The sequence below is a fragment of the Strigops habroptila genome, chromosome 3 (genome assembly GCF_004027225.2).
Source record: "Strigops habroptila isolate Jane chromosome 3, bStrHab1.2.pri, whole genome shotgun sequence".
Lineage (NCBI taxonomy): Eukaryota > Metazoa > Chordata > Aves > Psittaciformes > Psittacidae > Strigops > Strigops habroptila.
The window spans coordinates 39043461-39057664 of record NC_044279.2 but is presented as its reverse complement, the minus strand read 5'-3'; the positions used below and the strand labels follow the sequence as shown (position 1 = coordinate 39057664).

Sequence of the window (14204 nt, the reverse complement as noted above, 5' to 3'; positions counted from 1 at the left end):
GAGTTTTTATGATGAGGAATTCTCCAGCTGAGCTAAACAATAAGTAAAAGCAAGAGGACATCCTTGCTGTAGTCGTAAGTTTACAGTCTCATTTTCAATGAGGCACAGCAAATGAATGAGTGAGTAAGTAATGAGGAAGGACAAGGATAATGACAATAGATCACAATGGCATTGATTCGTTACACAGGAAACTGATGACTCAAAAGGTTCCTCTTTAATTTCTGTGTAGCAGTCACCCCAAAATCATTGCTCACACTGGCCATCATTAATTTGTTGACTTCTTGAAGGCATTCCAATAGGAGCAGTAGATATTAAAAGAGTGGGTAGTGGTTTTATGGACTTGTTCCTCCACAGCACTCTGCAAGTAAAAGGCAATGAGGAAGCAACTGTGCAGATAATCGTGATACACTGAATGTTCAAGGCAGGAGTGAAGGGAAGGAGGCATGCATGTACAACCTAATGAGATGAGATGAGATGAAATGAGATGAGGTGATCAACTCTCTCTGAAGTCGGTGGGAATCTTTCTATTAACTTCAATGAGAGTTCAATCAAGCCCTAAAGGACAAAAGTAGAGCAGGTCATTAAGGCAGATTGTGAAAGTGCAAACAGGTTTTGAAGTATTCTGGAGGTGTTAATATTAAAAAATACAGCCAATGTGATATATTTCTGCAAAGTGAGGTAGCATTTGTAAAGCCCATGTGTCAAAGGGATGCATAGATCCTTCTTTTCCCTTCCATATAATAATTCTATTCAAATTTCCACATTTCTTCCCTCGCTCTCTTCAATTCCAGTCCAAAACTGTCAGCTGATGTAGCATGAGCTCCTAAGGAAATAGGTAAATATTTCACGAAATGTCTATGACACAATTCCTTTTTTAGGTGAAAAAAAACCCCACTGGTATCTAGCCCTAGCTGTCCTTAGGACAATAACTATTATGATCACGTAGGAATTGAGGAGGAAGAAAATAAGTAGTAATGCACTTTCAAGGTCCAGCATCTGGTTATCTAATAGAGAGAAGAAATACTTTGATAGATCAATAGGGAAAATTTTTAATGACAGTAAACATTTCTTAGCCCTGGTTCCAACTATGGATCGGCATTAAAAATGCTACAATTCTAAATACTTTGCATTTACTAGGTCATACTCATCAGATGTTTTGCTATAAAAATATTGCATTTAACTTTCACCAATCAATAAAGTGAATTGCATTCATCAATGATTTGTGTTGCTAAATATAAAATACTTAGCACTTAGGTACACATTTCTATGTAAAAGCTTTTCATTATACTCTCTAACTTCTGCGATAATTATAAATCCTGCTTGTTACTCATCCTTCATTCCTCCTCCCTCCCTTCCCAACTTTCCTTTTTTTGTAATTCATTTCAAGTAACTAAAACTGGGTGCAGAGAAACTAAACAATTATCTAGGATCAATTCCAAAGAAACAGTTGAGGAAAACACAAGTATGCTTTATGAGATTCCACTGGGACGAAAGTTTATTTTTACCTGATTTGTTAGACACCCATATAATTGCCTCTGATGAGATGTGGCTCGTATTTCCTACTGCAATTGTTAATGGAATCTGCCACAAGTAGCTGCAAGACAAAGGAGGGGGAATCTAAGAACAAAAATACTGTACTGATTCTTCTCACAGCAATCAGGGATCATGTCAAAGAAATCAAAACACAATTTCAGTAGCAGCGTTAAGATGTGGATTCTATCAAGTTACTTTGATTTTGAAATGCATTTGCTATTAGCAATAAAACAATGAAAAAGTCATTCATCTTAAAAAAACTAAATTATATTTTACATTTTTCACACACTATCATCATAATAGGACTCTTTTGCAAGGCTTTCCTAATTTAACAAAGTGATTCACAAAAGAGGAAATAATGATTTCCCACAGAAAGAAGAACACTGTTTTTTATATTTATTTAGAAAAAGAGAATCTCCAGGTAAAATATGCTTTGATTTATAGTGACTCCAAAGTTTAAAAATAACATACTCTTCTAGCAACTTCTTAAAAAGATATGATGAGCTTTCATAGCTCCCGGTTTATAAAAACAAAACAAATGGGATGGATCTCCACTTCTTTGCACCATATATTATCACTTATGTGTATACAAGCTGGACAAAACATGCCACATGTGGATTTGGAGATATGCTGGTATAATCAGACCTCAACTTCCCCATAGGGTATCACAAATTATTTGTCATTTATAATTTCTAGGTTATAATTTACTTAAGACTCTTATCTACTAACTTTATCTCAAGAAACAGGAATTGACTGTATGAAGTCAGTCTTTTGGGGGAGAGATGGAAGGGATGAATTTCTGTGTCATCATCGCCTTTAGTCCTGAGCTCTCAAAAGTATCATTTCACCAACCAGCGAAAAAGCAGACATTTCCCTCACAGGCCTGCCATCTGATCTTGTACACCAGTCATGGGGAAGCACTCAGTAATGGTACTGGTGCTACCTTTGCCTAGGGAGTCTCTGCATTCAAGCAAGGCAGCATGGCAAGAGAACGGCCCCAGCTTAGGTAACACCTTATGCTACCACTTTAATAACAAAAAAGTATATCATTTCAGATTGAAATTTTTTTCAATATCCTCATCATTTTCAATATCATATCATTAAAATGATGCAAGGATGAGTGTGGGCAAGTTCTTGATATTGACATCAGCTTCTCTCCCGCTAATAACACAGCATTGCAAAACTAGCCTATGGTACTAAAAAGATAAGTTTGCTCCTTTCCACTTACCCAGAAGCCTTCTCCACTGAAATACATACGCTACTCAAATGTGCTACAACTGCAGTGCTGGCTTGCAAGGCCTGCCTTGCTGGCCTCACTTTTGGGGGGTTAGGGGAGAAAAAGACCCCTGTCCTGCCAACCCTGCTGCCACACTCGGCTCCTGGTTCCCCACCCATTCGCAAACAGCCCCTTGTACACATAGAAGTTTGCAGCACGGAACAGCACTGTGTGTGCCAGGAAACGCTTATCCATATAGCAGTGATTCAGCAGAGAGGAGGAGATACTTGGAAAACTACACAGCTGAAAGAGCTACGAGTGACACTAGAAAGAAAATATGACATTTATTGCCATATGGAAAAAGTAAAAGATCCCACGTGATTTGGGGTTCTCTGAATGTTGGTATCATGACACACTGGGAAAAATATTAAATCTACTCACGTTCTGAAGACACACTCCACATGAGCACATGCTCTGACAGACATTTTTGGATAATTAAGCTGAGGCATTTGAAAATGCTACTGCCTCTATCAGTCTGCCCACTCCTTGTGCTGGTCATTACCACCCCTCCAGAACACAGTTAGCAGAAGAGGATGTCTGCTGGTGCATTAGCTTCTCCAGTTTTCAGTGTGGGGTCTGAAGACAAAGTCAGCTTCATTGTTGGCTCAACTAATATTCTGGACTGTGAACTGGAGTAATGAGGTGAAAACATGTATTGCGTCCTGCTGCTTCGGCTTCAGCAGCAGTAACTTCTGGTTTTGACAGGTGAGGGCAGTCAGGAGATGTGAAGTGATGCACCAGAGTGCATCTTACTAAATGCATTTATTAGACAACCAGCAGTGTTCTACAGTCTGTTAAAAAAACCTTTTAGGAGATATAGAATCATCTTTAAAAACACACCCAGTTCTAAAGAACTCTCCAGAATAAAAAAGATGCTGGCAAACTTATCAAGAAAAATCACTCAAAATTAAACATAAAGATTGTACATGATTTGAAAGATCAAGAACTTTGGCATATAAAAAAAATTAAAACCTGCATTTGCATGGTATTTTTATGACTCTTGGTATAAACTTATACCGAAAAAGTTAAACTGCAAAATAAAAGATACTGAGAGCTGCCCATGTAACTGTGATTTAAACACATATATACACATACACAAGTATTCGTGTATGAACATCCACATGGACACCTGTTATGTTGCGAAAGAACTTCATAGGAAGATAATCTGTAGATTCAATATCTATATAGTAAAGTATTTTATATTACCTTCTATTATTTTATGCTACCTACAACTAGGTAAATCCTATTGAAATGAGCACAGATCCTACTTTGAAAGGTGATGCAGCTGCGGAATAGAAGCCACGCAAGCTACCCCTCCTCAGAAAACATTTGTGGATTTACACGTGGAAGGTCAGTACTGGTAGATTTAATTTTCATCTCCCCAGGATGAAACATTATCCTGATGTTCTCGGCACTCTGTAGATGAGACATCTCCTGATGTTCTCGGCACTCTCCAGATGTTTTCTCTTCATTCTCGTTGAAACTTTTGCCAGTGTTCCAGAAGAATCTGTGGCTAACTTTTTTAACTGTGTGTGAGGGGGATGCAGCTGGCTGACCTTTCAAGAATTTTGTTAAGACGAATGCTCCTACACACCAGCTCTGAGTTAACTGTATGAACTGTGTTCTCCACAGCAAGAAGCAAACTCTTTTTACACTTTTCTATCACACTCCTCTATTTTACAGAGAAATGATTAAAAAAGGGACCCACCTGCCTCTTTTCCTCTTGCTCTGTCTGGGAGTAGCGCAGATCTTTTATTTATTCTTTACACATTAGGAGCACCACTTGTGTGTTTTGTGTATGTATTTGGCTAGGGGAAAACGCATCCTGTTCCAACTGCCTGCTGTGACAAAGCAGTTCCAGTGAAAATAGTTATCTCACCTTGAGGACCCTGTGACTAGGGCAGCGGGACTTGAAACAAACCATTTGGTCCTCCTGCCCTTATGAGTATATCTGCAAGAATTGAATGCCTGTTCAGGTAGCACACTCAGCGCCTGGGTGAAATGGAGCTATGGAATGGTGTGTTTAATCTGCCCGAGATGCTGCTGAGCTTCAGAGGGATTCACACATGTCTCTCTGGATACAAACGTGACCATCTTAAAAGGGAGCTAAGGGCAGACCAATTAATTGTAGGGAAATTAAGGGCTATTTCAGGAATTTAAGAAATTGACTCTGAGGATGAGGAGGAGAGACATCTAAAATTGGAACAGACATGGTAAATACAGCCTGTGTTGAACATAACATTGTTCAGTCATAAATGTCTTGAAGAGAGGTAGAAAAGGGGGATTTTGTTTAAGGTAGTACAAATAAGCCTTTTACTGTTGATTTATAAGTGAGAAACTGTTAATGGGAAATGGTTAAATTTGGATAACATGCGCAAGTAAAGGGAATGCATTGGTGCTTTTTTGTTGTTGCTTTTTTTGGTAGCACCATAACAATGCATAATACCAAAGTGTGTTAGCATCTCCATTCAGCTTAAAGAATAATCAAAGAGACTTGTTCAATGAAGTAATACAATCTTGCATCTGCCAAGGTACATGCAATGCTAGAAGCTAGTTAATTATGCTCTACTTGGATTATATAGATTTTTTTGTTGTTGAGCATTACATAATGACTACGTAGCCAGTATTAGTGTACTTTATCTCACACAGAAAGTGATCATATTTGTGATGAGTACTTGCTTATGCCTTGACTTCCAACAAATAAGAACTGAGATCCCTTCGTGAACAAATTTTGAGACCATAAAATATTAAGTAAACATGATGCCTCACACTTCTGCCTCTGATGGACAGTAATGTTGTAGTAATATTGGATTTTCAGTGGAAAAATAAATCGGCTTCTTTGTAAAGAGCTACGCAAAGCCAGAAAAGGGCAGCAGTTTTATTTCCTCTGCTGAAAAAACCACAGATGTAAGGTCATTAAAAAAGAAAAGGCAAGGCTCCTGGAGCTTCAGATTTTGCACAACCCTTCAACTATTTTTTCACATTAATGAAAGTTTTCGCTGAGATGTAAACCCATATGTTTTCAAGATTCATCTTCCCAGTAACCATAACGCACCAAGCTTCCACCCACTGCCAGCAATGAATACAATGCTTTTCCAGTACACTTCTCTTTTCTCCCCTGGATTCAAAACTAAACACAGAAGTTTGTCTATTCCTAGTCATTACTCACAGAACAATGAAGGTATCTGCTCAATACTCAGAAGCTTATTATCCTTGGCTGCATTATAAAGAGTATACAAGTAATGTGATTGCTTCACGTAAAGTCACAGAACAGCTGTACCTAAAATACCACAGCAGAACTTAGTTTACCTTCTTTTTGAATGGGAGAGGAAGTGAACAACCACATCTCTCTATATATCCGTCTACTTTTACAGACCTCTGGGTTAAAGATTACTAATCTATCCTGCTGTTCTTTATACAGAAATTATACTGAACCCTTCTTATTGTCCATCTCTGTATTTTTTCTATATCTATTATACTCTTTTCCAATCTAGAAAGCAAGCCCGGCCTCAGTTATTTTAAGGCATGACTACCACGGATTAAGAGTATCATAATTCTTTTCTCTTCTACACTCTTTATGCTTTTTCTAATGCTCCTTTCTGCCAATCCCTACTGTTCCATCTACCTGCTTGACTGTGTCTGTGCACTGAGCTGATGTTTACAGAAAACTACCTACCACAGCTCCAAGATCTCTTTCCTGAGAGAACAGTTTCTTCAGAACCCACCACTAAAAACCTAAGTTAGGACTGTTTTCCCCACGTTTATCACCTCATTATCATCATTAATCTTCATCGGTCATTGTATCACCATGTCAACCAGCACTGAGGAATACTTCTGTAATCTTGGTAATTAATATTTGTTTTTACTACCCTCACAAACCTCACATTACCGGAAAACTCTGTCACCTCACTCTACCATACCCTTTATCACATGACTGAATAGGAGAAACTTCAGCACAGGTTGCTCAAGAACTAAATGGGCTATCCCTCTCTACCGAGAACTCCAACCGTTAGTTTCTCACTTTTTGCTTATTTAACTGAGATCTTCCCTCTTATCCAAGTACAGATTATTTTCTTTAGGAATCTTTAATGAGGAAGCTGGACCTCCAAAAATACATAAAGAACAGTTAAAATTACAAGAGGTTGGATACATTTAGATGATATAAAAGATGTCTATTAATAGTGTGATTATATACTTAGCTAGGAAATCAAAGGAGGAAGACCATGACAAGGTAGAAGAACAGAAAAATGTACAGACTTTAGAAAAATAATACTATTTTTTTAGTACATCTAACAACAGAAGAATAAGGGGAGAAATTAAAATGCTATGTACAAAAGCAAATCAAGTGATCTGCTTCTTAGCACAATACAATAAGCATAATTATTTTAAAGTGTAGTGGCAATCATGAAGTTAAACCATAGAAAGATTTAGGTGGGAAGAGGCCTTAGAAAGATACAGCCCTCTGCTCAAATGTGCTAACAGCGCAGGAGAACAGCATTTCATTGTAGGTAGAACATGAGATAAAGGAGGATACACAGGCCATATGGCATCACGCAAAGCCAATCAAATCAAGTGTGGCAAACGATTTGCCATATGCTTTTTTACGCTTTTTTTTTCCTAATGCCTCCCACTGCAAAGCATCTACAGAACTACTTTCCGAAAAGCTGAACACCAAAAGCTGTATGTACCTTCAAACAACTTACTAAGCTGAGAAATGAAATGGTGAGTTGTCAAAATTATCCCAGAATGGAAAAACAGAAATTGCGTACCCATCAGCTGCCACTGGTGAAATCTCAACCATCAGTCTTCTGTGACTCAGTTTCCTGGGCTAAATTCAGTTGTGCAAGGTGGTGTCCAATGAGCTGCTGTGGGGTACTTGAAATACCTGCCATGGGCTGTAAGTTATGGTAGACCACCTACGGATGCTCCTGCCAATGTAGTGGCAGCACAAGGCCAAGTAAGATACATGAGGGCACCTCTAATGGCACCAGTAACCTGTGTAAGCAACTAAATGGGTCTCTCCATCCACTGGATGTTGACAATGTTCTCTTCCACAATTAGACATTAATTTCCTGAGGAAACTTTTTCATTTCTGACTGAAAAAGGCAAATTTTCCAAACCAAGCTTCTTGCAAGAACGAGAAGGCTTTGGCATAGATTTTCAAATATAGTATTTAAAACAGGCATTTAGAACACTACTGTTTTACATAAAAACTTCCAGTTTGCTGATTCAAAATGAATTTCAGCTGGAAATACAAGTTAATTGAAGGAAGAAGTTAAAATGAGTGAAACTGAAACGTAAGGTACTGAAATTGCAGAATTTAAATGAACTAAACCATTTTTCCCCCCAAATTCTGCTTTGATTTTTGTCCTGATTCAGTACACGGAAATGTTTTGATATGTTGAAAATTTCTGTGGGATGGGAATCCATTTCCTGCTCATCTGTAACACTTACTAATCGTCGTAAAGTATTTTGAGAACATAACAATCTAAGACTTCATATCATTGAAAGATATGATTAAAGCTACTTAATGCAGAGATAGAGTGAGGCATAAAAATAATTTAAAAGCAAGAAGGATAAAAAGAAAATGCAAGAGTAAAACTGACTGTTTAAGACACTTGCCTCCTTTTTTTTACCACCAGAATTTAATATCCAAAATGCCAAATCTGTCTCTTCAGTTAAAGACAAAAGGCTGGTACATCCAGATCTTCTGAAGCTGAGAAACAGGGAGCAAGGACTCTTTGACATTAGTTTCTCATTCTCAGCTCTCCAGATGGAGGACGCTGAAATTTCATGTACACAGACACATATGCTTGGGTACGCAGCACTGAGTCTGAGGAGGAGACACCTTCCTGGTGTGGCCCTTGCAAAGAGTGACGATTCCTTGATTAGGTTAGGATGCTGACAGGAGCATTTCTTACCGAGGGAATACCATCCTTATGAATTCATGTTATTGGGATTTCACAGACAAAAGAACACAAAAGCAAAGTAATGAGAAAATGTGACCTTTTGGAAAGCAAGTAGGCTTTACAGAACAAAATGAAATCTAAGAATTAAACATTTGTATTTTTACTTCAGTTGCATACTTGGCTGATCTGCAGAGACATATGCAAATACTGGCCAGTAAAAGAAGCATTTAGCTGCATGGCTACTAGAATCTCTGGTGTATAACCTTAAAGCCTATTAGAAAATAAAGGGCATAGAAAGTTGATAACATGAACTAACTAAGGGATAGTGTGAGGTTTGAAGTTTGGACATTAAATCAGTATAGCAGTTCTCCTTGCCAAGACAACTGCAATTTCTGTTAGCAGAGTGTACTGGTTTTCGCTGGGATAGAGTTAATTTTCTTCATAGTAGCTGGTACGGGGCTGTGTTTTGGATTTATGCTGGAAACAGTGTTGATAACACAGGGATGCATTATCAGTTATTGCTGAGCAGTGCTCACACAGAGTCAAGGCCTTTTCTGCTCCTCACATTACACCAGCCATGAGCAGGCTGCAGGTGCACAAGAAGTTGGGAGGAGACACAGCCAGGACAGCTGACCTCAACTGGCCAAAGGGATGTTCCATACCTTATGGTGTCATGCTCAGTGTATACAGCTGGGGGAAGAAGGAGGAAGGGGGGTGTGTTTGGAGCAATGGAATTTATCTTCCCAAGTAACTGTTACGCATGATAGGGCCCTGCTTTCCTGAAGATGGCTGAACGCCTGCCTGCGATGGGAAGTGGTGAATGAATTCCTCATTTTGCTTTGACTGTGTGCACAGCTTTTGCTTCGCTTATAAAACTATCTTCATCTCTACCCATGAGTTTTCTCACTCTTACTTTTCTTATTCTCTCCTCCCTCCCACCAGAGGGGCGGGTGAGCAAGCAGCTGTGTGGTGCTTAGTTGCTGGTTGGGGTTAAACCACAACACTAAAAGAAGGTCTTTGTTTTCAGTGAATTTTGAATATTAACATAGTGTAAGGTTTAAAGGTAAGTTAACAGAAAACCTGAAAGTGTATTCAACTAATCTACGAAATTACAAGCCTTGTTGCTGTGATACCTGGAAGCATTTATTCCTACGCTGAAAGCACCAATAGACACAAGGTAATCAGCGGGAAAAAAGTGAAAGCTGTTGAACAGCACAACAGCTTTACAGCTCCCTATGACAGAAAGAGATTATACATGAACCGTAACTCAGCAGTATCAGGGTAAAATTTTGTAAGCCACACTTTCTAGAGAGACTGTGTTGGAAAAATAATTTACAAGCATCACAGAGATTTTCCCAGGTTACTATATAGTATAGTATCTCATTCGGCAAAGAGTATTTCAGGTTCCAGGGGAAGCTCATGTGAATATCACAGGAAATAACATATTTTTATTAAGTGTGATTCTACAGTGTTATTTCTGTTTAATGGATAAGGAGTTGACAATGTATTCATGTTGTGAATATCATTCTCACAAGACTGAAGAACACAGAGATTTCATTAGGTTTAATACATGCCAGTAAAGTGATTGTAGGCTGCACCCAGAGGCATAACACAACAGAAGAAGATGTTATTCCCATTCTCACAAGTATCACACCTCCTACATTGAGCCAGGGTGTCAAGGGATTCCTTGTACCCTGTCAGCATGGAGGATGGCAGACAGGAAGGGAAGATTTCACAAACTCTGCAGCAAAGACAAATACGAAATGAAAAATTTATAAAGGAGAACAATTTGAAGGAACTGAGATGAACTGAGTACAGCTCAGAGGTATTTACTGATCATCTCCATATGCCCAGTGTGATCTTAATTCCTACGTTCAGAGTGAGAACAAGTTTAGTGCAAGCAACAATGATAAACCGGTGAAAACCACTGGTGACTGATTAAGTTACCCCACAAGTGGAATGAAAAAAGCAGATAACAGCAGACTTTTTGATCAAGTAAGAAGTTGGAATTGAACTTGAATTCAGAAAGGACAGCACTTAGGTTTTATTAACTGGAATAAGTGTGCTGCTGCTTGAATCGGACAGGACTTCCACAGGTCTTGCAGACAGACAATTTCTGACTGCGACACTTCATGCCATGAGGAAATGAAGAGAGCAGGACAAGTGCACTATACCACATTACTTGTGGGATGCATATCAAGGGTTTGCTGGTCTTGAGCAAAATGAAGAAAGGAAATGGTGTTAAGGTTGGGATCCTGGGGTTCCAGGGGTTCTGCCCTCACCCAAGTCTAACAGACTGGTCAACAAGAAAAAGGGAAGCTAAGGTGGAAAAGAGGGACAGAGAAGTTAATAACAGTCATAACATGACTAACTGACAAAGACTGAAAGCAAAAGACGGTGGAAGTGTTTACTCCATGATCATTCTGGACTATGCTGGGCAAAGGCATTTCCAGTCCCTTTACAAAAGAAAGGTAAGAATTTGGACTTTTGGTGGACTCTGTGAATTAAAGACAGTGTTCCAGTATAGTCCTTAGGAAGCTCTATCTGACTGTATTTTTTTCATCCATGACTCCAGACATAATGGAGGTAGGGTGTCATGTAATACAAATGTGGAATTGCTTAAGCAGATAACTGCAACTGAGGCATACATGAGTCAGAAATTAATGGTCTTCATGTTACCATCTATATCCAAGAGTGTCAAAACCTAACTGCGCTTTTTGTATCTGTTTCTTCTTTCTCACTAATGCCTCACCTATGGAAGAATTCAAGTTTTTAGTCAGAGCAACTTATCAACCAAAACCACCCGAAGGGGTCTTAATGGGCTCCACACCAGAAGCGTCAGTTTTTGAAGAGTATTGCAAGTTTTTAATAGAAGTGAACATAATAGATGATTCACAGATGAAAAGAAATCAATCTGTAGAGCAGTCTTGCTATTTATCTACTAATATTTATCTACTTTGAGGTCTTCAAAGACTCTGATTGGATGTGTAGTTGTACCTAAAAATACCTAACATGTATTTCAGAGGGAAGAAAAACCTGGGGATTTGGAAGGTATTTGGAATTGTGGGCCCATTATAATTTTGAATATGAATCATACTTAGCTGAATACATGAAGTAAACTATAGATAATATTTATAGTTTGCAGAAATACTTAGAATTGCATGAGAGGGTAACTAGGAAGTTTATTTTCTACTCTTGACAGATGCTAGCACTTCTGAGATGACTTGCTTCTGATAGTAAGCCTCTTTTTTGCAGTTCTGCCTCAATATAGCTGCTAATTTTGTAGATTTGTCTATTATGTATGCTTTCATTTAAAAACATGTTAAAAAAAGCAATCATATTGGTATATTCTAAAATAATTGTTGATAGTTCTTCTAAGAGTAACTATTTCTAGAATAGGTCATGGGTTGTTTGGGTTTTTTTCTGTATAAGGATCTAAATACAAAGATATGGAGAGAAAAACATTTTCAGTGCCAATACATTATTGCTGGAATGTATTTTAGAGGCATGTATTTTAGTACAATCTTTGACGCTAGAATTCATCTGTAACCAGAACAGTGATTAACAGGTTTAACAGCAATGTATTCTGTGGTTTTCCTTTACTCTGCCAAAGTCCTAATTCTTCCTGGATTTTACAACAATATTTGGAATTACTTTCAACAATAAGTAAGTCCTAGAGCTGAAATAGGGAAAGCAATTTACATTCTGCAGGAATCTTATGTCAAGCACAATGCCCTTATCAATGCAATGAAACCACAAAATCCCAGAGATAAGAAAAGGTTTCAGTGTGTAACAGCAGCACTAGCATGAAAAAGCCCACATGTGGCTCTGCAGTGTGGGACTGCCTTAAGCTGACAGCATGCATATTCTGTGAGAAAACAGCTGTATGTCTTCGGCCATCCTATATGAACCCCACTCTCTCTTGGTCTGATCGCCTTTTTAGGAGCGGACATAAGGTAATTTAAATGAGTTAACTTGAATTAAATTATCCAATTTGTAAAGAAAAAAAATTGCATTATCTGATAATCATAAAATATTATCTGATTATAATTATCTGATTATCAAACCTTCACAAAGTTCTGTGTAGTTTTAGCTTAAGATTTCATACCAAAAATAAGTTCTAAATCAGGTGGCTATAAACATTATAGGGCTCTCTAAAACTGACTCATTTCAGTGTCAGTGCTAGCAGAGTATCTTACTAAATTTAGAAAAATAGTGTAGGCAAAGAACAAATACTACAAATTCTTTGTCAGTACATGCTTCCTCCTCTCTCCTAATATCGCCTTTTCATACGAAACCACAAAAGGCTTAATTTTCAAAAGTGACATGCAATTTTGGGTGCTGAGTCAGAGATGGAGAGAAAGAAGCTGGTTTTAAGCAGTATTAAGTCTGTTCTAACAGCTGCCTCTTTACCCTCCAAAAAAGGCTCTTAATCTCTCTGGCATCCTTGGTTCGGGTTTTGCACCAGTACAAAATGTCCTTGCAGAATTGCACAGGTGGAGTTGATCGTGCAAACCCCATCTCTGTGCTGCCCTTTACCCATGAGCATAGGTGCTTGACTACAGAGTACAGATCTGAGATTTCTCTGAACAGAGTGGAAGGATGCCTTATGGGCTGAGGAGGGAGTACCCCTAGTAGGAATGACTAGCATCTTAGCTATGCCTGCCATCCTCCAACATGTTCTCAGAGACTTACTGCCAAGCATTTTTCAGTATATTCCAATGTTCAGTTTTAATTTTTCCTCAGAATACTGTAAATTTAAGAGAGATGAAAATATAATTTCTACAATAGTTTCTCTTTCCCCAGTAAACTTCCCGAAAAGTCCTCCACCAAAGTATCTCCTCCATAAAATCTGAGATTTTACTATTGAGCGTGAAGGCTCACATACAGAGAGATAAGGCGAGAACATCCCTTATTGGCAACTTAAGAAAGCAAAAGAATGAAGAGATAAAAAAGGAAGCACGTTAGTAGTTTCGTCCTCTGATCTACAATGAGGAATCCACATCTCTGATTCTTACAAAGCCAACAAAATATGACATTTATCCACCTTCCTCCCTCCCACTATACTTGTGTCTGACAAATGCTGCTTGTGCTTTTCCCAATCTGCTCTTTACTTCACTAAAACCCCCATCTTAACCACCTTCTCCATTCCCCTGGTTCTCCATATTTGCCTATTGAGCTACACAACAATGCTCTCAACTCCAGCTCCTGTCTGCACCCTGCGACACAGCATTCCCTTTCCCTTCCCCTGCATGTTATACAGCTCCCCACCAGCACTGCTGCCCTGATTCTCCTCTTCACCTCCCCATTGCAACTCTGAATTAAAACATAGTGCTGCCCTCAAGTACATGCTCCTTTCCTCACCACGAAATTGACTTAATGTGAGTTAATTAACTAGTTTGGGTATCTAGCAAGTCCTGAAAGTTAGTATTAGCAAATATGAGGAAAGTGACACAGTCTACAGTGATAATAAAATATAGCAGCAG

At 38.5% G+C, this 14204-nt stretch overlaps 1 protein-coding gene across 2 annotated transcripts in view; it reads right to left on the bottom strand.

Annotated features, from left to right (window-relative positions):
* TRHDE (thyrotropin releasing hormone degrading enzyme) overlaps positions 1-14204 on the bottom strand; it is a 221055-nt gene that overhangs the window by 63029 nt on the left and 143822 nt on the right. For both annotated transcript variants that reach the window (XM_030480256.2, XM_030480257.1), the window contains one exon: positions 1506-1594. In XM_030480256.2, coding sequence (XP_030336116.1) covers positions 1506-1594 — 89 coding nt within the window. The remainder of the gene's footprint in view (positions 1-1505; positions 1595-14204) is intronic.